The sequence below is a fragment of the Coloeus monedula genome, assembly GCF_965178545.1.
Source record: "Coloeus monedula genome assembly, chromosome: 6".
Classification (NCBI taxonomy): Eukaryota; Metazoa; Chordata; class Aves; order Passeriformes; family Corvidae; genus Coloeus; species Coloeus monedula.
The window spans coordinates 53,310,142-53,337,402 of record NC_138786.1 but is presented as its reverse complement, the minus strand read 5'-3'; the positions used below and the strand labels follow the sequence as shown (position 1 = coordinate 53,337,402).

Here is a 27,261-nt window from a genome sequence, read left to right as displayed (position 1 = left end):
TACTGCTGCCTTCTTAAAGGTGAGGCTGAGAACAGCTAAGTGACTTCTCCAAGTTCTTTGAGGGGCTTCTGTCAAAGCCAAGAGACCCCATGCAGTTTTTTTTTATAATAAGACAGAGGTCAGAGAACATAGAACAAGAGAACAAAGCTCGTGCTCCAGGAGGAGAATAACCATTTCTGAAATGAGTAGTTTCAATCTGCCAAGAAGCAGGGACAAGTTCCAAAGAGGAACATCCTTCAGCCAAATCAAAATGCTCGTAGAACTGCATAATTCTTACCTGTCTCACAAATTATTTCAAAAATTCATTTGTGACTGTTTTTCTTCTCATTTCCTCACCACAGCAGAGAACCCTTGTGAAGAAGGATCCAGATACAAAGACTTGTTAACTTGACCCCAATTACAAATAATCCCCACAAAATCAGTGCTACTCATTGCAGTTACAGGCTCCTAACATCACTTAGGGGTACTGGATAAGTATCATTGCATATATTCTTGCAAGAAAAGTACTACTTGCAGGATATTTAAGAGCTAAATCCACCATCAGTGTGAGCAGACTCAGCTGCATTCAGATCAAAATAGTTACTGCGGCTTCTACAGGTAATCTTCAGAATGATTTATTCGATGTTTTTCTGTGCACTAAAAAAGGTCATCCAATAAGTAATAAAAACCAGTGTGAAATGAAGGCAATTACCATAACTTCACTTTCAATAGTGGAGTTTCCCCCCGACCCTTCCTGACACCTTTCAGGGAGATAAGCCCAATTCTAGCTACCATTTCCATGCCCTTTTCAGTTTATGGTAATTGCTGTTGTGTAGTATCACAATATTGAGGCCTGTGCTCTGTCCCTCCCCCCATTTTGTGCAGGCAGTAGGAGAATTTTCTTTTGATTTATTCTTCTAATAGCTTCAGCAATGTCAGAATATTAGAACTGCCTATTATCTAAAGGTTGCTTTGCAAATTCACTTTAAATGAAAATGTAACTTTTCAGTCATTAATGCACTGAAAGAGGTTGTGGTTAAAAGAGGAGATGGATGGTTTGGAAGCTTATCCATTACATTTAAAAGCAAATTATCAGTGATGGAATCTAGGTGAAACAGGCACCAGGAGAAATGAAAAGATGGATTGAGATATCAATCAAAGAGACTTTCAGATCCTTTTCTTTTTGCAGGAACCACTAAAGTAGGCATTTAGAGGGATGTAACAAAGCAAAGACAGTATTCTGCCATGTGGGAAAACCGAGGCATTTTTGCTGCCCCGCCACTGAGGGCAATGCATCCTGCACCCAGGCAGGAGAGGCAGGAAAGCAGAACTGGATGTTGGCAGAAACCTGGAGATGCCGTGGGAGACCCCACACACACTCCTTACAGGTCTGAAAGGCAACAGTTAAAGAAATCAAGAGGTTGTTTAGTAAGAGGGAACTTTGTACCCAAGCTGGAAGCATCTTTGCAGGGAAATTGTTGAAGCAGACAAGTTTAGGAAAAATACTTTGTTTCTCAAAAATGAAAAAAAAAATGCAAAGAGATACTGCAAATACCTCAGAGGGGATTTAAGATTACAAAGGCTGTATGGATCTCACCTTTAATATATTCAGGCCTCAGTTTTCATCTGTAAAATGGGAATGGTGGAGAGCTCTTTTCGAGAGTAAAAGGACAACATGAAGTAAGGACATAGAAAGCTATGAGGCACCTCCATCAAGTGGTTATCTAATTCAAATATACCAGGTGCCGGTAGGACAAGAGAGTTTATTGATTAGTAGGACACCAGAGGACGATTCAGATCTGCAAATGACTCATTGCATAAGAGTTAATATTTGCTATTTGATTCTATGTCATTAAAAGCTCATGAGTTACTTCAGTCTTCATTAGATATAAAAGGCATTGCAGTAGTTTCTGTATAGTTCTTCACATTTGAAGTTTTACTCTTTGCTTTGACTTGGAAAGAAACAGTGCATTTTATTTTTTCTGACCCTTGCATCTTTTGCTCCCATTCTCAGAAGTACTGTTTGGACTCTAAGTTCTGCATTATAAACTGCATTCTTGATATGGATCTCCCATATTTAGGTGCTCTGATTGTTCAAAGGACTCTCCAGCTGGGTAGCAAGACTATTTGAGTGCTAATACAGTGATTGTAAAGAATGGGACATCAGTTCCCATTTTAGAACATAAATCTTGGCAAGTTTGAATGGAGTATATTCAAACGGGAACAAATGGACATTTTCAGCATGTAATTTGAAACAAAACATTCGGCACTTACATGAATAAGCTCAGCAACTGCAGCACCCCTAGCTCAGTGTCTAAGAGCCCCAAAAGCCTATGTGTGACAGTTCCAAGCCCAAAGCCATCAAGCAGCACAGGAGACCACCTGGTCCTGGGGTTCTGCAGTAGGAATCCTGTTCTCCAGGTCCCCTTTCCGTGGCTGCAGGTTTCAGCTAAGGATTCACCTTCCTTCCTCCTTTATCTGTGGTTCCCAGACAGACAACCCCCAGCTTCTTATGGCTTCCAAGAGGAAAACCGTACCAGCACTGCATCTATTCAAGTGTCAGGCTTGGGTACATTGTACATATGTCCATGTGCTTATAGACACATCCACTTCCAGCTGCTGAGTCTTTCTAAAATTCACTTTAAAAAGTTCTCCCTTAAATTAATGTTAAGCAGAGCTGCTTATACTCTGTAATACTAGAAGTAAGCTTTACCTTTCCAACTGAGTAAAACCAAAAAAATTTAAAAAAATCTGTATGGGGTTGAGAAAAGTGACTTGCAGATCAGGCTGCTTTTCCTCAGAAGTGAGCATCTTGCCTGCTTGTGGCATTTTGCTCTAGCAGAGTAGGTGTCGTGCAACAAATTAAAAGGATATTGAAGGAGACAAGACTGGAATGAGAATGAATAAACCCTGCAGCTGCACTGGGAAGACCTATAAAACACAGGTGGAAGAATAATTGTCTTCTGACCATTCCTGCAGTACACTAGTGATGGTACTAAAGCACAAGAACTAAACTGGATTGTCTACTGCATGCTACAGATATGCCTCCTCTTTACTCTTGTGTAGTTATATTGAGTTCAGTGAAGAAATTTTGCATTAATGGAAAAAGTAAGGATGTCCAACCTTTCACTCTGCAGCAGCTGTTAAAGACACTGAGAGGACAAGCATACAGTGATTTTTTTTCTGATTCCCATTCCAGCAGTGCCACCATTGTCTGCATAGTCAGATCCCAGCAATCACCTCTGCCATGCAATGGGAGGGCCAACTGCACCGAGGTCACATGATAAGAGAGTTGCCCCCCTCCCTCCAGTAGGAAAAAAGAGCTACAAGCCAGGAAAAAACTATTAATAATGTCTGTGGAGAAAACAAGAAGCAAGCTAAACACCAGATAAACTCTTCTGGAAGGCTGAATCTGCTAAATTAGTCATAGGCTAAGCATGTCCTCTTGACAAGGAAAAGGCTGAGAGAGCTGGGATTGCTCAACCTGTAAAAGAGAAGGCTCCAGGGAGACATTATTGCAGCCTTCCAGTAGCTAAAGGGGGCTTATAAGAAAGAAGGGAACACACTGTTTAGTAAGACTTGTTGTGAGGAGACAAGGAGAAGTGGTTTAATCTAAAAGAGGGTATATTTAGGCTAAAAAAAATTAAATTGTTCCTTAAAGGAATTTTTTTAATATCTTTTTTACAAGGAGATTGGTGAAACATTGGCAGAGGTTGCCCAGAGAGGTGGTAGATATCCCATCCCTGGAAATATTCAAGGTCAGGTTGGGCAGGGTTCTGAACAAACTAGTTGAAGATGTTCCTGCCCATTGCAGGGGGGTTGGTTGGACTAGATGACCTTTAAATGTCCCTTCCCAATGAAACTTTTCTGAGATTCTATGTCTACATGAAAGGCTAAGGAAGAATTACTCCATTAAAATTTTCCACTAGAAATTGCAAGGCATCCCTGACAGTGTGAAATTCTAACAGATCCAATGCTTTGCTATAAAATCCTCTCCTCCCCTCACTAGTTTTCACTAATGATTTTCCTAACAGATGAAAATTTTGTGGCACCACTGGTTTTTGTTTTCTCTAAATGGGATATTTTTCTTGGTGTGCATTTTGGTCCGATTTAAGTCTGGTTTTAGCAATGGCCTGAGAACAGACAATAGGAGAGAGGAAGGGTAATATAGAATGCTTAGAGAGATTATGAAATTTCCATCCTTGAAGATATTCAGAATTTGTCTGGGCAAGGACCTAAGCATCCTGGTCTGACTGAATCTGCTTTGAACAAGAGGTTTGACCACATGACCTTTAGAAGCACACTCCAACCTAATTTTTTCTATGATTCTACAGACTCCCAGTCTAGGTGTTTTATATGCTGGAATTCCCATTGGAGGGAATGGGAGTTTAAAGGACATCTCCATCTACTGCAGACATATTTAATTTCAATATGTTTTTTCTTTTATGTAGTTCAATTTAAGGACAGAAGTATTTACTTTTTCATCCCTGTGACAGATGCCATCTAGCAGAATAATTTCTGATAAACATTGAGCTCCATCAGTTATAATTATATGGGTCTGGAACTCCATTTAAAGAAAAGCATTTACCAGAAAAAGTGTTTTATACAGAAATGACAAAATGACTGGGACAAGTTCCTTATTTTCCTTTGGGAATTTTAAGCTGTGGACAGAGGTAGGCAGACACAAACATACACAAAAACTCACTTCTCCTGTGTAAATATCATACTTGTGCTTGTAGCCACGGTCAGCTGGGTGAACAGCTCCATGTCTGCACATACCAGTGGTAGATTTCTTCATGTCCTTATGTTCATGCATGGAATATGGTGTGCACTTACATGGGAGAAGGAAAAAACAAAACCTTTGAGAGCCACTGCCCAGGGGAAAATGATTTCCCATCTGCAAATAAAGCATCACAGCTGTTTCCTAAGGGCCAGGGAAGCCAGGGCCCACATTTCCTGTGAACATACAGAAGACTTTTCTCAGGGCTTAAATGGAACAGAGTTGTGGAAGTCACTTGTATAAAACATCAGGGTGCACATTTCAGCCCATTACAAACCACTACATACTTGCTGAAATGACAGCTTGCACTGACTTGTAGGCATTTTTCTTGAACACAGTTACTCAGCAGGAAGCACAGAGCATAATTAATATTTGTGTAGAACTCCATTTTAACTTAGGTCATCTAGGACTTCAGAATAAAATGGTTACTCTTCTATTCATTTTCGTTCTTTTATTTATGAAACTGCATAGCCTTTATTCTCCCCAATTAGTTAAATAAACACCAAACACTTCTAAACACCAAATCTGAAAATGTCTAAATGGTGGAGTAATCGGTGTGCTGCAAACATATAGATTAGCTATAGCTTGGAGCAAGGAAGAAAACTAATTGATGTGTGACACGCTGTTGTGTAAAATTGTTTTCTGTTTGAAATTGAACAGTGGCATTTATCATACTAACACAGACACCTTTTCCAATCATCTCTGCTAGTGCTGCTGAGGCACTGCCATTACCACTAGTAAAAAGATGACAGTCATGTTTATAAAAGGAAGTGAACAGTGTGGTTTCAGGCACAGTGTTTAAGTGTCTGCTACTGAAAAATGAAATAACAATTAAAACCAAACAAACAAAGAAACAAAACCAGCACTACTAAGCTGTACACACCTACCCAGTACAGAACAGATTATTATTTGTAGTACATGTTGTTTCTTCAAGTTCAAGAATCACTCAGAACCCTTTGCTTGTATTCCATCACCCTGATGTACAGGCAAGAACTGTGCCAACTCAGGGCAATAAAGCAGCCTGTGCAAAGTGGAAAATGATTAAACATGCTGAACTGGATGCACTCCCCGATCAATAGGTCTTCCAGTACAATGTAATCAGCCTGTCCATCACTGTGCCTTCTTACCCTCTTCTCACTGTAAGGTTTTCATATGAATTTCAGTTTATAAGAAGCACCTCTTTGGAAAGCCAGAGGCTTTAAACTCCTCCTAAAAAGATCTTACAGTAACCCATATTCATTCAGGAAGCCTTACAAATCCCTGTTCAAGATCCCATGAGCCCAGCCAGCATATTTCAGGCTGATTTGGAGGATGTTGGTCCCCAGTTTGAATTTTGTTTAATGAAGATTCTTTTCCACTTTTTGACCTCACAAAAATGCTGTTTCCCCAACATGCAAAATTGTATATTTTCAGTCTGTGAACATCTCATTACTGGGCTCAGCCCACAAGAGGAAAGAAGGTTACTTGGCTTTAGCACTATAAAAATACCTGCCAGAGGACCAAGTGGGCTACTAAAAACAAAACTTAATGAACATCAGAGAGCAACCATGAAAAAAAATCAATGGCACAAATAGGAAAGACATTTGTGTGACTGAGTTTTGTGAAGGAGAGTTGTGTGACCCAGAGCAAAGAAGTACAGCCCTCACTGCCCTGGAGGCCTTCACTTGACCAGCAAAGGCAGAGAACTTAACACGAGCAAAGGTCACAACACCAAAATCTATTTGAGATTGTTTTGTGCAGCTCATGAGAATAAATGAGAAGATCAAAGCTTTTGCTTAGGACTGGAAGGGATTAAGTTGCAGAGAAAGTATCTGCAAGGTAGAAAAAAAAAGATAACTAAATCTCAGAGACTCCTTATCAGCTTCCCAGCCAAGATGTATTATTTGAATGAAAAATAGTTGTAGCCTGTGCTACAAACAGCATCAAAATACAAATATTGCAGTGATTTGACATTTACAATACATATGTTTCTGCTACAAGGAAGAGCAGGCTTCTTCCTTGGAACCACTTGAGCTTAAGTCAAGGGATGGATCCTTCTGTTCTTGGGGAGCATGCAGACATTTATGCAGGAAATATGCTACTGTTTCAGAGAAATTATTTCTGCTGAAACCTTTTTAATTTGACAGCTACCTCCCTAGGCCTTGCCTGCACAGCATGGCAAAACTGTGGGCAGCTGGGGCAAGGGGCACACCACCATTGCACAGAGAGTTCAGGCTCAGGAAAATCTTAGCTCTGACACTGGACTTTGAGCCTGCATGTCTCTGGCTCAGTGCTTTCATCTTTACTGGGAGAAATGAGGTATTAAAAACCTCATTGCATTGTTATTGTGGTCAGAAAGGTGCTCTGAAGTTGGGAACAGTAAACAAACACACCATTGTTTTGGAGAACACAGGGAGCAGGGTGCCAACAGTACCTATCAGCAAGTCCTGTTTAAAAAACTACTAAAATAACTATCCGGTCTGTACTGAAATTATGAAACTGCTTTGGTGACAAGAGCAAAAGCATCAAGAATTCAAGTAGAAGAGATCAATCCTTGAGACAGGAATGGAGCAAAATTGTTCTTCACCTCAAATATCTCTTGGTCAGGCTCTTCTGCCCAGCCTTGTCCTGACCTCCTCAGTCCCCTCTAACCTGACCCCTGAGGTATTAGGGTGCTCTTGCAGGTTGTCCTTATGTTTCCCTCAGTTGGATTTATGCAATTTCTTTTCTTTGGAGCCAAATCTCACAAATAAGTAGATGCAACTGACTTAAGCCAACAGAGGACAAAGGAGAAGAAAAGGTCAATCTTCTAATTCACTGAATATCTCAATTACAAGGAGATTCCTTCTTAAGACTCAGTTATTCACAAGCAATTTTTCTGAGTACCTCCTCTCCCCCCCACCCCCATCTTGTTCTTTACAAGTAGACAAAAGTTACAGTGAGCAGAGAGGTATATAAGCTACAAGGCACCACAGGTATAAAAACAAATGAGCCCAAACTGAGCAGGAATACATTTAGTCTTGCAGTTGAAAGACTATTTGTAACCATAAAAATGGGGCTAGAGACTAAAACTAAATTAATTTTAAGAAAAATCCTGATCAGTTGATTAAATGGAATATAGAACACAATAGGGAGCACATCCCTGTGGCCCAAAGTACTTATTTCAATCTTGTATTCCTGTAAAATTTGTGGTATCTTCTTTAACTGTTTCTTTGTGCCTTGTTTGCTGTTCAGATTGTCTGTGAGATTTGATTAGGTAAGAAGCTGAAGGAAGAGAAACAGGCATATAAAGTGCAGTGGCCCAACAGCTTTGGAGGGCAGATAATCTAGCCCAGAGGGAGATAAAATGTATAGCCTACAGTCTATACACACTGCTCCATAAAAAACAGATCTGATTTCCCTTCAAGCACGATAATTCTTTACTCCTGTACAATAAGAAAAAGGGAGATGAAGGCAATAAGCCATTTACCTTTAGCATTTACAGCAGTACCTAAGTAATTCACTACGAAGTATCCTTTACACTTTCGTTGCTGTGCCTCATTTCTGTAAAACAGCAGGTCAGAAGGCACTCATAATTTAGGGTCCAAATATTTGCCTTCCTTGCTTTGGTTCTGAAAGGTCAAAGATGGTCAAGATTGGAAAAATTAAGCACCCCTCTTGCATTCTGCAAATATTTTCTGTGACAGTGTATCTCATTTGTAAAGTACAAGAATGAGGCATATCCTTCTCATAGCAGAAATTTGTATTTCTTCTATAAATTATTATAGAGAAGCGGCCATAATCCTTCCCTCAGTGAACACAGGATTCTCCTATGGTTGAAAAATAGGTAAACACACTATACTGCATTTGTTTTTAATAGCAACAAAGTACTCAGTCACTGGCTGACACAGCAGTGCTAATTTGGCCCAAAGATGGTGTTTGCAGCCTGTTCACTACAGCACATATCTGAAAATGTTTCATGCGGCTCATTTGGCATTTGCAAACACCCAAAGTGCTTCAGGGCCACAGGAGAGAACCAGCAACACTGCATCAATCTTGTTAAATGCAGAGGTTTCCTCGCCAACAGTGTGACACAAGTATAGTTTCCCAGTAGAGTAAAAAAAGCACATAAAGTGGAAAAATAAAAGGTCCAAAGTACATTACTTAATTAAAACCTTCATGTCTGGCATGTACCCCAAGAGAAGTATTTTTGGTCTGCCACCAATACTTAAGTATCAAATCTACAGATTTTACCCAAAGTTCTGCACATCACCCTAACCTTAAGCACCCAAGTTCTAACACAGCTTTACATCTAAATTAGCACACTGGAGTATTTCACACCAGTGATGCTTCACTGTAGAGTTATTGTTCCAAATCTGCAGATACTTAAAATATCTCTATCTCAGATTTTTCTCAGTACTCCCAGTCACAATAAATAAATGGAATGAGCAGAAAAACCTGAATTCATAACACACTCCTTAAAGACTATGAAATACCACTAGCCAAAAGCTTTCCTGGTACAAGTTACTGAGGGTTCAATGATGTCAGTCCTTTGAGTTGAAGGTTCATTCAGAAGTTTCTCTGCAGGTGACCTTGGGTTTTACTGACTGTGTCAGGCTCATCAGGGGTAGAGGTCTCTGCTTTAGGAGGGATGGAGCAACTGACAGAGCTCACTCACTGCTCCTTCCCCAGGCTGCAAATGAAGGGTGAGGATACAACTGCCCCAGGCAATAAACACCTCAGCTGTGATGTCCAAGGGGGCACGAGTACCTAGCAAATTGTTGGAGAAAGGAGTGTGTACTCTGTTTCTCTGTCTGTATCCTGTCTCCCATCCCTTAACCTTTCTGCTTCAGTCCGGGGTCTCCAAATGAGGGTTACTCTGACCTTTCCCCATGCCAGTTCATCTGGAGCAGCACAGGCTGCCAACAGCTTGCTCAGGAGTTCTCTCAGGCACCTTCTTCTGCAGCCTTTTGGAATCCTAATGGTATCTCTCAAGAACTTTTCAGACAGTCCCCAGGAAATGCTATAGGAAGGCAATGCCAGGAGCGAGTTTCCTTTCCTTGGAGTCATTCCCCATAGCCCATCTGTACCAGGTAACCTGCAAGTCAAAGCTTCCAAGAAAACCACTCACATGGCCTATTGCCACCGTCACAGTCTGTGAATTTGCTTGCCATGTGTGCTGCCGGGACCATGCCCCAAGAAGAACATTTGGACTGTATTCTACCTCCCCAAATCTCAGGGTGGTTGACCTGCCAGCTCCTTATTTGTCTTTCCTGAGGTTACCCATGTTTTCCCATCTTCTAAATTAGTGGGACTGTCCATTTTAAGTAAAAACTGCTCTATTTCTTATTGATAGTTAAATTCAATATGTACATAAAAGGGAATTGTTCTCTATTATTCTGAGCCGCAGTAGACACATTGATTTTAGAGTACATAGTTTTCATTGACACATAAGGCTTATTTCTTTATTCATTTATGAATAAGAAAGGTTTGTTTCTTTATTCATTTATGTTGTGTTTGACATAAGCTAGCAGGTCTGAACAAAATGAATGACTATAAAAATAAGAAAAAATAATTTCAGCAACATCAACTGGGCTCAATAAATCCAGACAACTGCATTTGCTTTGCATCTACTTTTTCACTTTTTTACTCATTTACCTTGTTTGGTCAAAATGAACAGAAAAGTGTTGGGATACGTACAAAATTGCTGCCTACCATAATATAATGAACCCTGTATTCATAGAAATCTAGAGAGACCTCAGCTTATTTTAAATCCTTTTTCCTGACTTGTACTGCCATCATTCAACTTCATTTCAAAGTGGGAAATGGAAATGGAATGTATCATTAATTGTAATAAGATTGACATCAACTTGCTAAGAATGTTTTCCACAAATTACTGTCCACTAAAAAAGTGCAGAGTTGGAAAAAACTTGTGATTGAACATCAGTAAGGTGAAGATAGAAAAATCTATTAATACTTTTACACTGCCCATGGGAGTTAATCAGAAAGCAAGGCTTGACTGAAATGAAAGCCCTTTTCACAACGGGATGTGAAACCCTTACAGACGGAAATTATTTGTTTATTTTATTTTCCATAACACTTAATGAAGTATCTAGCAAAGGTTAAAATGGTAACACAACTGTCTACAGGGTGCACAGAACTCACATGTGTTTTGGTGACCTATTCCCACATTTACTACTGATACTCCAGGTACTAACTCTTTATAACTCGTGTTATAAACCAGAAATGTGCACAGCTAGCTGAACACATCACTAGCTAACCTTAAATTTTTTCGTTTTCTTCCTCGGTTTCCCATTTCTATAGCCTTACCTTGGTCTAATTGTCCAAGACAAATGATTGGCTGCAGTGGTTCTGAAATACGTTGAGAGTGAAAAACAATCAAAAGTGACCAACTGTCAGAACTTTCTAATATGTGAGGGTTTTTTGCTAACTCAGGTCTGATTAATGAGGTGATAGAGCTGATCATTTGCCTGGATTAGCCTTCAGGAGTCAGAAGGTAGCAGATCATGGCTCTGCCAGGTTATAAATACACCATCCATTAGTAAGCAATCATCTAAGAGCATAAAAATCCTGTCATATCATGAGATATGACTATTAAAGGTTAACTTTGGCCACAGGTTTGGCCAGAGAATTCACATTAAATCAAAGCAGAAACTCAACCCCAAATTCCCATTGGCTCTTCAATATTAAATACACCAGAGCAAAAACTAATCCTAAGGTATCAAAATGTGCCTTTAAGACAAAGCCCGTGAAAGAGAAATTGTGGAGTTTTATTGCTAGACTCCTACAGAGCTCTCCCAGATGTCAGCCAGTAATGCAGACATGGGACACTGCTGGCCCCATACCCTTCCACCCTATTACTGTCCAAACAGTTGCTTGTCTGCATTCCCCAGAGTGCAGGCACTGCCATTCCTGCTGCGCTGGAACACAGCAAGGAAGAAAAAGAGCAGGACCTTGAATTCCCCTTCCATACTCATCTGAGGGTCCATAGAGAACAGAACAAGTCTAAGTCTTATCAGAAAAAGGCCAAGAAATACAGCTAGTGAGTGTGCTTTGGCCCTCCTGCCAAGATGTCTGGAGCTGTTAAAAGTAGCTTACATGTAAACAAGACAGGAACAAGATACTGGGCATTAGACCGTGAAAGGATGTCACTTCTCAGCAAAGAGGTAGTTGCCAGTAGGAAGTTCAGGGATAATGCCAAAATACACTTTGCAAAGGAGAAAGAGATTGAGAAAAAAAGATTCTGTTACAACAAGCTATAAGTGGATATTCCTGTAAGTATTCAAAAAGATTGCTTATCTAAAAGTGTAATGCAGCTGCCAGGATCAAGCCTAAGCCTTCCAGTAGCAATGGAGGAGTGCAGTTTCTTTCCAAAAGACAATAGATTGAGAGAAAGTGGCTAGCAGATGCTGAAATAAGTAATAAAACACACTGTTTATCTATGCTCAGAGGCAAAGGAATAGGAAAAAATACATTGTAAAAAATTTCTGAATTCCAACACCAAGAGCTCAGATGTTCACTAGTTGCAACAGTGCAGGGGTTAGAAGTGAGTTAGACCAGGCTCTGCTGATGGTCAAGGTTGTCAGCCTTCCTGCAGAATAGCTACTGCTGAGGCAGTACAGAAATTCCAGTCCTTTCTGTGATCTTGTCCTGCATAAATGCAATATAAGGACCTGAGAAAGTTAAACCTCTTAAGTTTATACTCAGTTCTCATTACGCAGAGGAAATCAAAGGGATGTTAGGAATGAGCAATGTACAAGCAAGACCAGTGAAGCTGAGGGGAGGTAGCCCTTCAGCTCCCAAAATTCTCTTTCTATAAAGCAAGGAGAACATGTCAGATCAAAAAGGAAACACAAACTGTTCCAAATAAACTATCTTGATAATTGAGGATTTGCTGTATTCTCACATGAGCTATCTTTATTTAGTGCTTCTTTCTCCCACAAACACTTCCTCTCTCATCTCACATTCCCAGAGGTCCCTTGCAGACTATAACATTATTAAGTAGTCACCAGCTTCTGCAAATACTACCCAGCAGATGGGGGCTGGGGAGGACTGCTTAGCTCATCATCAAGTTCTACCCAACTCCTGGCATTTGCATTAGCTCAGCTCTGGTGTCTGTTTATCAGGCTTGATGCTTTCCCCAATTCTGAAGTCGAGCAAGAGACAATCCCTTAATCTACCCTGCTTTAATGCAATAACTTCTACACTTGTAGGAGCCAAGAGGCTGCAGCTCTGGTCTGGAGCTGGCAGGATCCTAAAGCTGTTATTTTGCAGAGACAAGCCCCATTACTCAGCTACTAAGCAGTAGCACATTTCTGGCAAAGGAGATGATGATACCTTTTAGCAGGGACCAGGGGGGAGTTACAGACTCCAAAATTACATGAGATTGAAGCAAGTACAATCTGCTATTTACAGTCTCTCTTAACATCTGCGGCCCTGAAACATTTGGCTGTGTGGGCCACATGATAATCTTCCAACTCCTTGAGGAGTGGCCCAGAGTTTCAGTATCCTTTAGGGAGGTATTAGAATGTTACACTTTAACTGAGCTGGTAATTTGACTCTAATTGCTATGACCAGTAAGGATTGCACAAGTATGAACTAGATTTCTCTGTGTCTTGGCCCCCCTACCAGACTGGAAATTCTGCTTTCCTGGCTTCATGTGTGTGTTGGGTTTTCTTGTTTGAGGGGACCAGCTCCCAGATCAGACCTCCTGGTTTCCACGTTTGTACCATAACAAGCTAACACTGTTGCAAACCTCAGGCCCAATTACCCATCAGTTTCACCTGGCAGCCAAGTCCAAAGGGATGTGCTAAAATTTAAATTGCTTGCACAGCCTGGTTACCATTAGTGTACTGCACCTAACGTACACACGCTTGCTCTTTCTGCTGTCTGAGCCATATCATATTCTGGGCACAAAATACAGGCATGGCACTGCTTCTAGAACTGATCCCTGGGTCCAGAGGGGACTTTCAGACCTCCTGAAAAAGGAACCCTGAGTCCTTAAACACCTGAAGACAGAAATACACTACAGCTAGGGAAAGGAGAGATATAGATTTTTATTTTTGTTTTATTTTTTTGCTTGCTTTCTTTCTTACTGGCTTCATGACTTTGTATTCCTGGTTATCCAGTGCCAAGTCTCAGTGGAGGGCGTGGAAATCTGTGCTGATAGCCACCTAGCAAGAGTATATCCTGAGAAAAAGTAGAAACAAGACTGAGGTCTTCAATTTGATATAAAATAAACTTGCTCCCTGCTCAAATCTCTGAAAGTGTGGGATATATACCACTACCACTGGGCTTTTAGAATAAGAGATAACAGCTGCTGATCTCCATGCTAACTCTGTACTGCCCATCCCTGTGGGCTAGGGGGATTTGAAGCACCATGAATGGGTCAAGCTCCACCATGGACCTGTACCTCTTGCCTTGCTGAGGAATTGCAGTAGTGCCGGGGGGCCTGGCCACTTGTCCTCAGGCAGATCAGTGTCTGCACAACCTCCCAGGGCACTCCAGAATCCCAAATTCTGCATGGCTGTGAGACTGGTTAGAGAGAGTAATTTTTCTCTACTCATGCCTTGAAAACAGGACATGCAATTCAGCCAAGTATTGCTTCTGAGCCGTCCCCACCCTTAGCGCTCGATGCCCTCCCTTTGAGAGGAGTATTCCATGCACTCAGATTCTCACCATTACACATTCTGCATTTCTGTTTCTGTAGTTTTAACAGTATCCATTAGTTAGCTGTTAGCCTAGTTAGACATTGTCTACACTGAATAAAGCAGTCTCATGCCCGTGACTCACTGCTGTACATCTGGATGAAAACTGAGTCTGTTTTCTGCCACACAGCCTATTCTGGCAAGAGAAAGTTTGAAGAAACACATGACATGAGTTAGCCAAGCAGTAATAAGACTCACCTGAACATATACATCTTTTAATTGCTAAATGAGACATGTTCCACAACAGCTAGCATTTTTTTTTTTTTAAGGAGATAATTCATTCAATTCATAATAGATTTAACTGTGCTCTGATTGTTCACACCTGGCAGTTTTGTTTTGAGACATGCTTTTTTCCCCCAAAGCACTTTCAAAGCATAGGATGGGCCTTGTGCCAGGTATAGTACATGTTTCAAGCCCTGAAATAAATGGAATGGGATTTGGATAGCCAGCTTTAAACATAGACAAAGTATGCAGTTGCTGGGGCAGCTGCCTGCTTTGCCTCTGCCAGAGACCTGCCACTGCTACTGCCAAAGGAAAGGATGCTCTGAGTAGACTAAAAACTCTTGCTCATCCTTCTTGGAAGAAGCAGTGGTCATGGCCCTTTGTTCTGGCACAAGCAGGAGCACCACGCCTACTTCTCCACAGCCCTGCCACCTTCCTTGACAGCAGTCATCCACAGGGTAGTGAAATTCTGCATTTTCTTTGCCTCTGATTCAGCTCTGTTTCCTGCATTTTTCTGGATTCTGTTGTTTCATTGACATTTGTCTGGTTTAAATTGGTATGCAGGATAATGAAATAATTTTGAAATCTTCCCATTAGCTATTCTGAAATACAGCCCTGAACAAATCTGAGAGTATTGGGATGTTTTTAATACATCTTAAGTCTGCCATCCCTCACATGCTTTTTTTTAGTCTTTTTCTTGTTTTCTCAAAAGATCCTCCACTCAAGTGACCCCACCAGAATCTTGAGGTCCCATTCTGAGATAAGGATTCATTATACTGCGTGTTGTTCTTCCACAGGCCTAAGAGATTTCCTCTCCCTCGATAAACTCATACTTTAAATGGAGAAGAAGGAAAAGGGTAGGAGAGCAAGTCAAGCAACAGAAAAGGGAGCTGATTGTCTCTATATTGGGAGCCATATTGTTTATTTGACATACCCAGGAGTCCAATGTAACAGTGCCTGGCATAGAGAAGTGCCTGCAAAATGAGTGTAGCGTACCCTAAGACATCAGAAAATCTGTCCTGTATAATGGAAGGCATGTAAAACTAGGAAGAATCAATTCAAATAGCACCACAGAGTGCGAGATGGACTGAGACAACTTGCACAGGTATACAAGGGATAAACGTCATCCTGGCTAGCCCAGGCAATTTCATTGAATCATTTCACCAGTGGTACAGTCAGTGCTGAATTAATTAGTCAATAAAATCAGAATTTAACAAAAATAATCTAAATCTGTGGTGGCAAGCAGAGGAGGAAACCTTGACTGGGTTTCTGAGGAGACAGAAAAACAATTTCTGAAGTCTATTCTCTCTTGTTTTAATTAATTCCTTCTTCTAGCCTACCAAACTGTAACATAAAAATAGCTCAGATTATACTCTAGGGCAGTTGTTTACATGCATATTTACCAATTCTCCAGTGAGCAGATTTCTGAAGCAGATCACTCACTGCTTAATTTTCTCAGCAAAAGGAACGCAGAAATCTATCCACAGTGGAAGAACCCATGCTCTTCAGGGGTAAAAGATAAGGGCTGTAATAGCCAAACCAGAAGCAAAATCTGAACAGATGTAAAATACCCATCATGTCTATTGATTTTAAGCTGCCTGGAAGCATCTCCTGGGAATGTTTCTCTAGATATTATCTCTGTAATCATAGAATTCTGAATTGTAAATTCAGCTGCTCTGTAGCAGAGCATTCGTATTGTAAACACATTAAAGTGTTGAACTTATAAATGCATTGCTAACAGAGATCAAATGACAAATTTATTAACTGCATCAGGTTCTGAAAGGTAAGACTGTTTTTTCAATGATGTTTCTTCCATTTCTGACTCCAGTCATTGGCAGTACTGATATGGTGCCTAGATCTTTCTCCCACAAGTACCAATTACTGAAGGGAGTGATATATTGAAGGGCTGAGATCCATTGTTAGAAAATATCTATCAACAATAACCTTTTTGTGAAAAATCAGTTTATGAAAAAAGACATTTAGGAACCTGGACATTTAGGGAAAGTGAGCTCCATTTACAGGTACAGAACTGGATTACAGGTATCCAGATGCTCCGTCTTCCAAGTGGTTCTCTATCTGCTACTCTTATTGAAAGGCTGTTTCAGAATCATATTCTGTCATTAGAAATGTTCTAAATTCCAGTAGAAAATGTAATCATTATCAGTTTCTTCTTAAACCATCACTTTTCTTTAGAGGAAATAAATTTTGCCCTTCCCTGTTACATTTACAATATCAGCCACATCCCCACTCCGTTTTGGTTGGTTTTTTGGTTTTTTTTTGACTTATCTAGACAAACTTTACTTTGAGTTGGTTTCCTAAGTTGCCTCAGAGAAACCCTTTTCTGTGCATCTCTTCCAGACTGAATCCCTCTCTTGAAAAAGGGTGGCTGAGATTCTGCATAATGTTCCCAGAGACATCACTGCCCTTTGTCCAGTATGCCAACATTCCTTCTCTTGCTGAAACACTTCACACCATAGTTTCCTGGAGCTGCTTAGAAAACAGATCTTTAGCCTAAAAGCCTTTTTAGCACTGCATTCAGTGACTAAATGAAAGTTACTGAACCACCAGATATAATTTAGGATACCTCTTTATGGCTAAAGGAATATGTTTCAGTCTTAATTGTTAGCCTTATTCGACTTACTATGTAAAACGTGTGTAATTTTAAAGGAATGCCTTGTAATTATTAGATTCTCTGGAGGCACCAGGCATGGATTGCTGGAACTCTGAAAGCACAGACCAGTCTTTGCACAAAAGAGCTGCTATTCTCAGTAAAGATAGTCCTACTCTATATTCAGTATGATTTTATTCACACATTCACATCCCCCTGCTTAAAATCATCACAGCAGATTTTGGAAAAGGTATGAAATATAAATACAAGCACAGTTGATGTATGCAGTAAATACATCCATATATTTAGAGAAGACCTCTTACATAGTGCATTCCTAGATGACAAAATGACTCAGTGATTATCTAAAGCTCCCAAACTTAGAGGCTCCAAGGAAGACTGTTGAAAGGGAAAATTACACTGGCAATAGAGGATTTAGAAGGTAGACTTTAATATATTACTAATTTATGCAGCTGATACCTTAAGTACCTTAATATTCCAAACTAGGATACCAAAATATCTTTCCAAATTTGACTCCTTAAGATTGATAAAAATTAATGTGTAGACAGAGAAGTCTTCTCAACCTGATGCTTACTGACAGCTACCCCATAATGTTCTCCACATTGAAACAAACTTTAAGTGTACTCAGACATGGCAGCTGTAGTGTTGTAAAGATTGCCTGAAGTAAAACCATAAAAAAAGGATGAAAAAAATACAGATCTGCTGCTGGGACACTGGAACAAAGCATTTATGGTAGAGGAAAAGTAGGGGGGGAATGATTCGTGATGGTCTAATTACATTAAAAACAACTCTTATTCAGCTAGATGAAGAAAAGCACCCAATGGAAATGAAGGAAAGAGCAGCCCTTAGGTCAATCTGATATTTATTTTCCTGCATGTGGAAAATCATTCCTCATGAAAACTGTTTCCTGCCATTATGCAAAAACTCATCATAAAAATAAATGCCTCAGAGAAGCTGTTGTGTATTATCATTGGCAGCACTGGAGAGCCACTGCTAATACTGACCCTTCAGGACACATACAAAACACACTAGCAGGTATAGTCCCAATGGGAAATGTCCACAAACAACAGGTGTGTTTTGGCACCTACACAAGGCATTTATGGATATTGCTTCCCACTGGAAATAATAATAAAATGTGTTTAAGCAGCATACAAACTATCAGCTGTCATTGAATTATATTGCAAAGATGATCTCTAACCCTTAAAAGAGTGACTGTTTTTATTTTAAAGCAATAGTTTATAAATTGTAGGACAGTAAAGCTAGCTGATGTTTTTCACAATATGCAGATGATCAGCTTCTCTAGCAGGAGACTCAAAATGAAATATTATTAACAATTTATGATTATTTCCATGCAGATACTGAATGACTAATTCCTATCATATTTTTCTGCAGTTGCAGGAGGGAGTGTTTCTGCACCTGTTTCTCTTTTTCTCCTGCAAATCTAATAATCAGTAAAATTGTACTCAGCCAGCTATTAAATTTCAGATCTGTTAGTATATTTCAAGCATTTAAAGACTGACAAAATTTGAAGTCATATAGCCAAAATATAATGCCACAGTGATACCAAGAAAAGTGATCACCAAGCATGCAAAGCTTCAAAATCTTGGATTTTGTTGCAATAACCCACTAGCTTAAAGCCAATATTGGAGTACCCCATTAACGCAATAAAGCAAAAGTTTGGAAAAATGTGATCTGTTTCCACAGGTACTTTTGAGAGCTTAAATCTGTTTTTAAATATCAGAAATTTATGGAAAACTGATTAGCTTATGTTATCATACAGAGAGTAAGGCATCTTAGCATTTTGAGAACAGAGTTCATTAATTCATTAGTCATAAATCCCTATATTTTGTTCATACACCTCTATTGAACTGACTGCTTTGTGTCTGAATGAAATGTAATTTGTATTTTGGCGACACAACTATTTGAAGGGTTCAACAAACAAAATCAAACACTGCAAATAACTCCAATTCTACCACAACTGCTCACCCCGCCTAATAGAGTGATAATTATTCATTTGTGTATTTATAGCATAAGAATGGCATTTTAAAGGCTTTGTGTACTATTTTCCTCATATATTTCCTGAAAAGAGTGGATTTAAAGTATGTACATACATATACATACACATATGTGTATGCATATTCTTACATGTTTACTTCATAAAAGGCCACACACATGGTTTGATAAATATAGGTGGATAAATAGGTAGGTAAGGGAGATGTGGTGACCCAGCAGCATTACTCATCACTGAGACTACCCAAAATTTTCCACTGACAGATTTCTTAACACTTTGCAAAATTTTGACTGTATCAATTGGAATGTTGTATGCCACATTTTTGTGTTAAAATGCCTCAGCTATTTCAGAAAATATAACTAAGAAAAAAAAAGCGTGTTTACTCATAGCAATTACTTTTTTTCATTAGGAACACCTCAACCAACCTGCTTTGCATCTGGGACCTAAAATATTCCAAGGAGCTTTCCAGAGTGTCAAGAATTTGTGTTATAGTTAGCATAGGCTTGGAAAGTTTGTGAAAAGGGCTTTAAACTGATGTTGTGAAGGGACAGGAATCTCAATCCATCCCAGCTGCACCAGTTTGATGTCAGTGCCTTTAACAGAGCCTGAAGAGGGATCACATGTCAGTAGGAGGTCACCTGAAAAGCAGCACAAAGGAATTCCAGACCCTCTGGCCAGTAGTTTGGCTTTAACAGAAGGCCAGCTTAAATGCCTCTGTGAGGAATAAAGATACTGTTTGACATCTTTGCCATCAACATGGACAGTGGGATTCAGTGCACCCTCAGCAATTTGCTGACAACGCTGAGCTGTGTGGTGGAGTTGGCACATTTGAGGGAAGGGATGTCATCCAGAGGAGCCTGGACAGGCTTCAGAGGTGGGAGGTGGGCCCAAGCAAACCTTGTGAACTATAACAAGGCCAAGAGCAAGGTCCTGCATATGGGTGAGGGTAATCCCAAGCACAAGTACAGGCTGGGCAGAGAATGGATTGAGAACAGCCCTGAGGAGAAGGACCTGGGGGACTTCCAGTACCTAGAGTGGGCTTACAGGAGAGGAACATTTGAGAGGGGCATGTAGTGATAGGACAAGGAAGAATGGCTTTAAAGTGGAAAAGAATAAATTTAGATTAAATATTAAGAATGAATTCTTTGCTGTGAGGATGGTGAGGCTCAGGTTGTCCAAAGAAGTTATGGATGGCATATCCCTGGAATTGCTCAGGCCAGACTGGATGGGCCTTTGAGCAGCCTTGTCTAGTGGAAGGTGTCCCAGACCATGGCAAGGGAGTTTAAACTAGAGGATCTTTAAGGTCTCTTCCAACCAAAATCGTTCTATATTTCTATGATTTTTACAAACTTGTGAAGTTGTGGACTTCAAAAGTATTAGTTTCTAAACTAGATCTCACACAGGTTCAATCTCAGTCAAGTGTTCTTGATCCTAGAGTTTCAAGACTAAGACTTCCTCCCTAACTCTTTATGGCAGGTGAAGTTTTTGTAGTGTCTGGCTTCCTAAGAAGGCACATGGATGTGGTCTCTCACCAGGTGCAGCAGGTGATGGACCAAGAGGACCCAGTGGCCATACAAGAAACATCTAATTTGGGGATTAAACCAATGGACAAAGCTGTAGATGAAGAGAAGCCATAGCAGGAGCTTGTTAGAAGAGTGAGGCAAAAAACCGACAAGAAATAGGATGAGGAAAAAGTGGGAGTTGTGACTGGTCAGAAAGTTACTGAGAGGTAGGGAAGCAAGCAGGCCTTTTTCAGGGAAACACCCTCTCCTGCAATGCGTTAAACTGAGCAACATCTCTGTATTCCTATACTGTCACAAAAGAGGTATTAACTTCACTGATTACAGGTGTCCTCATCTTCCTCCCTTTTCTGCTTCACGGACATTCCCAGCCTCCTTATAGTCTCACACACTCTGTTAGCATCTGTGTCTGCACTGCAGAGCTCTTGGTCCAGACCCAGCAGATTACCCCAGCTGGTGGGATGCCTGGTTCCATAGGACCCTGCTTTCCAACTAGGGAGTTATACTTAAAATGTTCATTAACATATATTGTTGCAGTCCCTGCAGCAGTTTTACACTATTTAATGCTGTGGTCATGGATAGTTCTGGTAACTCCAGGAATAGAACTACCACCCCCTCACAGAAAATGGATTGTTTGACATTTTTATTAGCTCCAGCCTTTGTTCCATGGAGATGACAGCCAGTTACCTACACTGGCGTGACTGGTAGGAAAGTAGGTAGAAGGAAAGCACAGCTGACAGCATCTTGCAAGTCTGTGATGCTAAATCAGCATCAGTGCCACGTGCCTTCTCAATGAGGACGGGATGTAGAGGTAGAGTCGTGACAGTATGTTCCAAGGTGTCCCTGTGGTTCTCCCAGCTTGCTCTGTCAATGTTTCATCTCAGGTTATTAGTATTTATAAAAGCATGCCCTCAAAATAGCTTTATGGTGTTAATAGAAGCAAAAATAGCAGTTCTTGTGCTTAAGTTCCTTGTAGCAGTGTAAAATAGGGCTAAATTGGGCAAGCACAGAAATCATAATAGCACAACCCAGTTTAAAGGTGACTTTCAAATCCCCTTCATGTCTTAAAAATCACTGACTTTAAGCTAAAATGTAGACGGGGATACATTCCTTGCTGCTTTACAGAAAATCCTTCTCCCTTTAACAGGTGTGATATTAGGGGAGACTTTTTCTTGAAGACTGCTTAAATCTACTCACTAAGTCTTCTACTCACGAGTAGAGCAACCACAAAATCCTCCAACTTCTGAAAAACACATTATTACACAAAAATCTTTCAGATTTGCATTTGACATTTGCAAAATAGACATGTGAATTCTCCTACTGTGGTTTGACCCTGACTGGACACCAGGTGCCCAGCAAAGCTGCCCTGTCACTTCCCTTCTCGACTGGACAGGGAGGGGAGAGAAAATATTATAAAAGGCTCATGTGCTGACAGATCACACACCAGTTGCTATCACAAGCCAAACAGATCCCACATGGGGAAATTAGTTTATCACCAATAAAATAAGAGAAAAATGATGAGAAAATAAAATCTAAAAACACCTTCCCACCACCCCCCCCTCCTTCACTCTCATCTATCTCCTCCCCTCAAGTGTCACAGGAGGACACTAATGAGGGCTGTGGTCAGTTCATCCTTTCTCTCTGCCACTCCTTCCTCCTCAGTGTGACGACTCTTCACGCTCCCTACTCCAGTGTGGAGCCCTTCCCATGGGAGACAGTAGGGGCACAGTTCTCTCACCATGGGCTGCCCATGCTCCAGCTCCTGGAGCACCTCCTGACACTCCTTCTGCACTGACCTTGGTTCCTGAGGAATGGCTTCTCTCACAGATTCTCACACTCGTCTTCAAGCTGCAGCTTCAGAAAGAACTGAAAAAAATTTTATTCACCACCTACAGAATATGGAGAGGGTAGTATACAGGGCATTGCATTTACTTTTCTTATCAAATTGTTTCTTAAATAGGCATAGCAGTCTGTATATGTCTATTCTAGGCACAGTGGATCAATGACCTTCTGGCACCAAAACTGATGAATTGTTAGCTGTTCTTCTCTAGACAGTGTTGATCACGTTTCACTGAGATACCCACACCTTTTTTTTTCCAAATTTGCTATAGATCTGTAAGTATCCTCTGTGATTATTGCCAGATGAGCCACAGACAGTATTCGAAGTAACATACTGCATGTTCTAGGACAAGACAAGGAAACACAGACTATTACAACACTGTGTCCAAATTCCAACCTCACTTGACACTGGAGTCAATCTCAATCACATCAGTTAAGCATAAGGGGAGATCTGGAGAAAGAAGAGGAAAATTAGTTGCTTTATCATGCCTTGGCATAATAAAAAGTAGTTTTAATATTTGATAATCTGAAAAACTTCATAATCAGATTTTTGGGACTGGCATTTTTCCTTTAGTAAACTACTAATTGTCTGGAGTGACTATACAATTTTTTTTGAATAGGCTGGTTCCTTATTTGAAATACTTACAAATTTCTTATAAATGTTGTTTCAGAAGGGAAGCAACACAGTAACAAAACTGGAGATTTTCCCATTTTGTCTCCTTTAAAATTTGCAGTTGTTTTAGACAAAAATGTTTGTCTGTTTTGCTGATTTCTTTTTTTGCCAGTGCTAAAACAATATCCCATGTAAACTGTAGAGGCTGACAAATTAATTTTTGTGGTTTAATATCAGGCAAATAAATCTTACCATTACTAATTATTTTTCAACCTTGCATATGAGAATAGGATTAGACTGACTACAACTGACACTGATTATATGAGACAGGATGTTATTAAATCCCTTTGGGGAGCTTTTGAAAGATCCACTACATTTTGAGCAGAGAGCTTTTCTCTGCATTAGCTCATTTATGGAGCAATTACATGGGACTTACTACAAAAACAATGTCAGGAAAAACACTGAACAAACAGCTAAAGTGGAATTTACATCGCTCCCATCTCTGTCAAAACATCTCAGAACGTCACAGCCTTAAAATATTTTGTCAAGATTACCTATGGCAAAGCCATTTGCTATATATCAGTAAAAGGTTAGATTACATATCAGTATAGATGTTATATATCAGTAATAGATTAGATTAAGACTATATGGATGAGAACTTGCTCTGGATCTGAAGGCAGCAGAGATTTCTCCTTGCTCAAATGGCTTCTTTGCACCAAGAGCCCAAATTTAATTAATTTTGCAGGCTTGAAAATACTAATGTTTTCATTTAAGCCATCTCAGGATTTTCAAGTTTTGTTATTTCATCAGAACACTCTTATAGAGGGTTTCTCAATGAAGTGCAGAGAAATATGCAAAATGTACTGGCTTGAAAAACCTCTGCTCATTCTGGAAAAACCTGTGGCTAGATTCCCTGTTTTGTTTGGTTGGGTATTTTTTCAATATTAAGGTTTCTCAGATGATTTTTAGGAGCACTTTACAATTTTGTATGTAAAAGTATGCAAATACTAAATGGAGAGCCAGGTAAAGACCATTTCCAAAACTGTGTTCCTACAACTGACTGTTTCCTAATATCCATAGCTGAGAATGAAAAGGCATAGTGAAGTGCCACAGAACTGTGTGTATTAAATATGTACTTACCTATTGATTATGACATTTGCACTTTGAGAACATCAAAAAAGCTGTGCAAGATACATAATCCAAAGTAACACTGACAGTTCACTGGAGAACAAACAGTACTGAGGTGTCAGACAACATAGATTTATTCTCACCCTCAGTTTGATTTCAAAGTTGATATTGCTGTGAATTCATGCAATGGCAGCACTTAATACTTGGGCCCTCACATTTTTATGTCTTCCCTGGGTGTCTTCACACGCTTAATCCAAGTCCAGTATGGAAGAAGTTAAAAGATGCTTAAATGCTCTTTCCTTAGGTACAACTCAGTATGACTAAAGTAACAGACTGAAATTCGCTTGTGGCTTTTCCTCAGTGTCTCAAAGACCATCATCTTACTGCCAGTAGTCCTTGACATGAAGCCAAACCCAGGGCAGACTCAGAGCTGTGGCAAGAGCCTCAGCAGGGTTATCCTTTCCCACAGACACTGAGATTCTCTGCTGCTCTCTGTAGCACTCCTGGAATATGTCATGTATGTAAAGGTATGTTCATGGTCCAGAAGATCCCTACTTTGCAGTACCCACTGGTAATTGATGGGTAGGATTTTCTGCATGTGTAGTGATCACTGACCAGAGGGAAAGTTTATGCAAAAATTCTGGTTCATGAATATGGATATGCTTGGGTGAGGAAAAACTGATTTTTTTATTGAGTTTGTCCTTCCAGGCATGTTATGTTGCACTTCTGATATTGCAAAGGAATAAAGAAATACTGTATGAGGTATTCTGCATGGCCAAATATTGTAGTCCTTGCTTAGAGCTTACTCAGGAAAAAACACCTTTGACTTCAGTGAGGATTTGCTTGACTAAGGACTGCACAGACTGTTTTGAATCTTACCAGCATTGCTTGATGCTAATGTTGGGCAACAGTTCTCATTGCTAATTTGCCTGCCTCGTCCTTCTACTGGGCTCAGGATCTGCTTTTGCTGTGTGTTATTCATAGTTTCTATTGCTAGTTTAGATTGCTTCTCTTTGTGCTTTTCTTTACCAGCAAACATTTTGCAGCTACTGTTCTGCTGCTGGTAGATGAGCACAGAACCTGATATGTGGGACTTGAACCTCAGCCCAGATTCAATTAACACTGTTAAACATGTTCTCACTATGGTGCTCAGAAGGCATTTTGATGACCCTCTTTCAATGAAGCATAAATTTGTTTAAGCTGATGTTTTTACAATGCAAAAATATAAGGGCTTGATTCACAAACCTGAAGACCAAATGCTTCTCCAGTAAAATAAATGGAGTAGCACCCATTTAGAGCTGTCACAAGGTCAATTGTAAATGCTTTTTCTGACCTACAACAGTCACACAAGAAAATTTCTAAATGTGTGTGCTGTAGCATCACTCTGTTTTGTAGTTTTAATACTGCTTTAAAGTAAGATATCCTGAATAATAATTAGTACCAAATTATGCCATAGCCTTCTAATATGCAGCAAATCTAGCTAGGTTATCACTCGTATGTCTTATGAGCCACACCTAGCCATGGTTTATCCTCTATTCATGCTACAGGGTACGAAATTCCTGGGTGCCAACATGCCTATGGCAACCTAGAATTCTCCAGGGCAGGCTCGCAAAATCTTCACCTACTCTCTGGGACAGGTAACTAATAAGTGATGTTTTGTGAAGTTATGCTTTCTTTCTAACTTTCTGATGTCCTTAAAAATGTTTCATTTCTTCGTGTCAGTCTGTGGTCTCTCATTGTTCAGTGCCACTGTGTTTTCTGGACTAGGGGAGTAACAGCAGATCTGTTTGTTATACTACTCTAGATGCTTGCCTCAGCCAAGCCTGTAATAATTGTTAGTAACATGCATAAAAACTGAAAGTTGTTTTAGAAGCTGCAAAATCCACAGCTGCCTACTACCAATTAATCCCTTTTCTGATGAAGTAGTTTTACAATACAGGCACATTGCATTTCACTGTTGATACCACAGTTATTTGGGCAGTTCACCCCCTTCCTTAATTGCTGGTATGTATATATATTCTCTTTCCTTTATCAGGTTTACATTAATTTTGGGTCTCCTGAACTAAGGATTTTTTCAATGCTATAGGTACAGAATACTGAAAGGATGGGGGAGTTATGACTGATCCTGGTTTATATTTCTATGCAGCATGTAGTATAAGTTTAAGTAATGACTCAGTTTTCCATATTTTTCTTAAATTCTCTTCTACTTTTCTCCTGAATGCACTGTTTGTTCTTTTTTGCTTGACTTTATTCCAAGTGGCAGGTATGTAGAAGAAATGTCATTCACTAATCCTATCCTTACAGTGACATATGAAATATTGTAATATATTTCAAACTAAGAAAGTAATTAGGTTAAAAAATAAAGACAGACTGAGCTTCAGATTGGTTCTTGCAGTATATTGATTTTCTCTGAATAATGCGTGAGAATTTTCATCTTAAGTGTGCTGCTAGTGTAAGGAAGACATAAGTGAGATTCTTTTTGGTAATTTTTCCCATGGTCTACACTGTGTGGAGTAAAAAACTTAGCAATCTTGGAAAAGTGGTTTGAATTCCTGCTTTTCAATCCCCTGGGATTCTGCAGATACATTCTACTCTTACCTGGAGCTTGATGCAAAAATAGCTTTTCTCTACTGCTTGTTCTTGCTAAAATCAAGAGATGATCAGTGAAGTGAAACTTCCAACTTGGTTAGATATTTGGAAATCCTTTAAAATCAGAACAAATTCATACATCCACAGTGTAATCACTGAGTTTGGTCTTGCATTCTGTTTTTAAATGGATGTCCACATGGAAGTTCTGAGTCTTGGGGTGATACTTCGTCATCTTTTTGTAGAGCTCACTAAAAAAATATCTTTTTTT

At 39.9% G+C, this 27,261-nt stretch overlaps 1 protein-coding gene across 2 annotated transcripts in view; it reads left to right on the top strand.

The window, feature by feature from the left end:
• The window catches only part of BEGAIN (brain enriched guanylate kinase associated), a 153,607-nt gene that overhangs the window by 49,364 nt on the left and 76,982 nt on the right, over nt 1-27,261 (top strand). The window contains exon 3 of one of the 2 annotated variants that reach the window (XM_082283168.1): nt 25,952-26,041. The exons of the other annotated variant lie outside the window; for it this stretch is intronic. Within the exon in view, the coding sequence (XP_082139294.1) occupies nt 25,952-26,041 (90 nt within the window). The remainder of the gene's footprint in view (nt 1-25,951; nt 26,042-27,261) is intronic. 2 annotated transcript variants of the gene reach the window in all.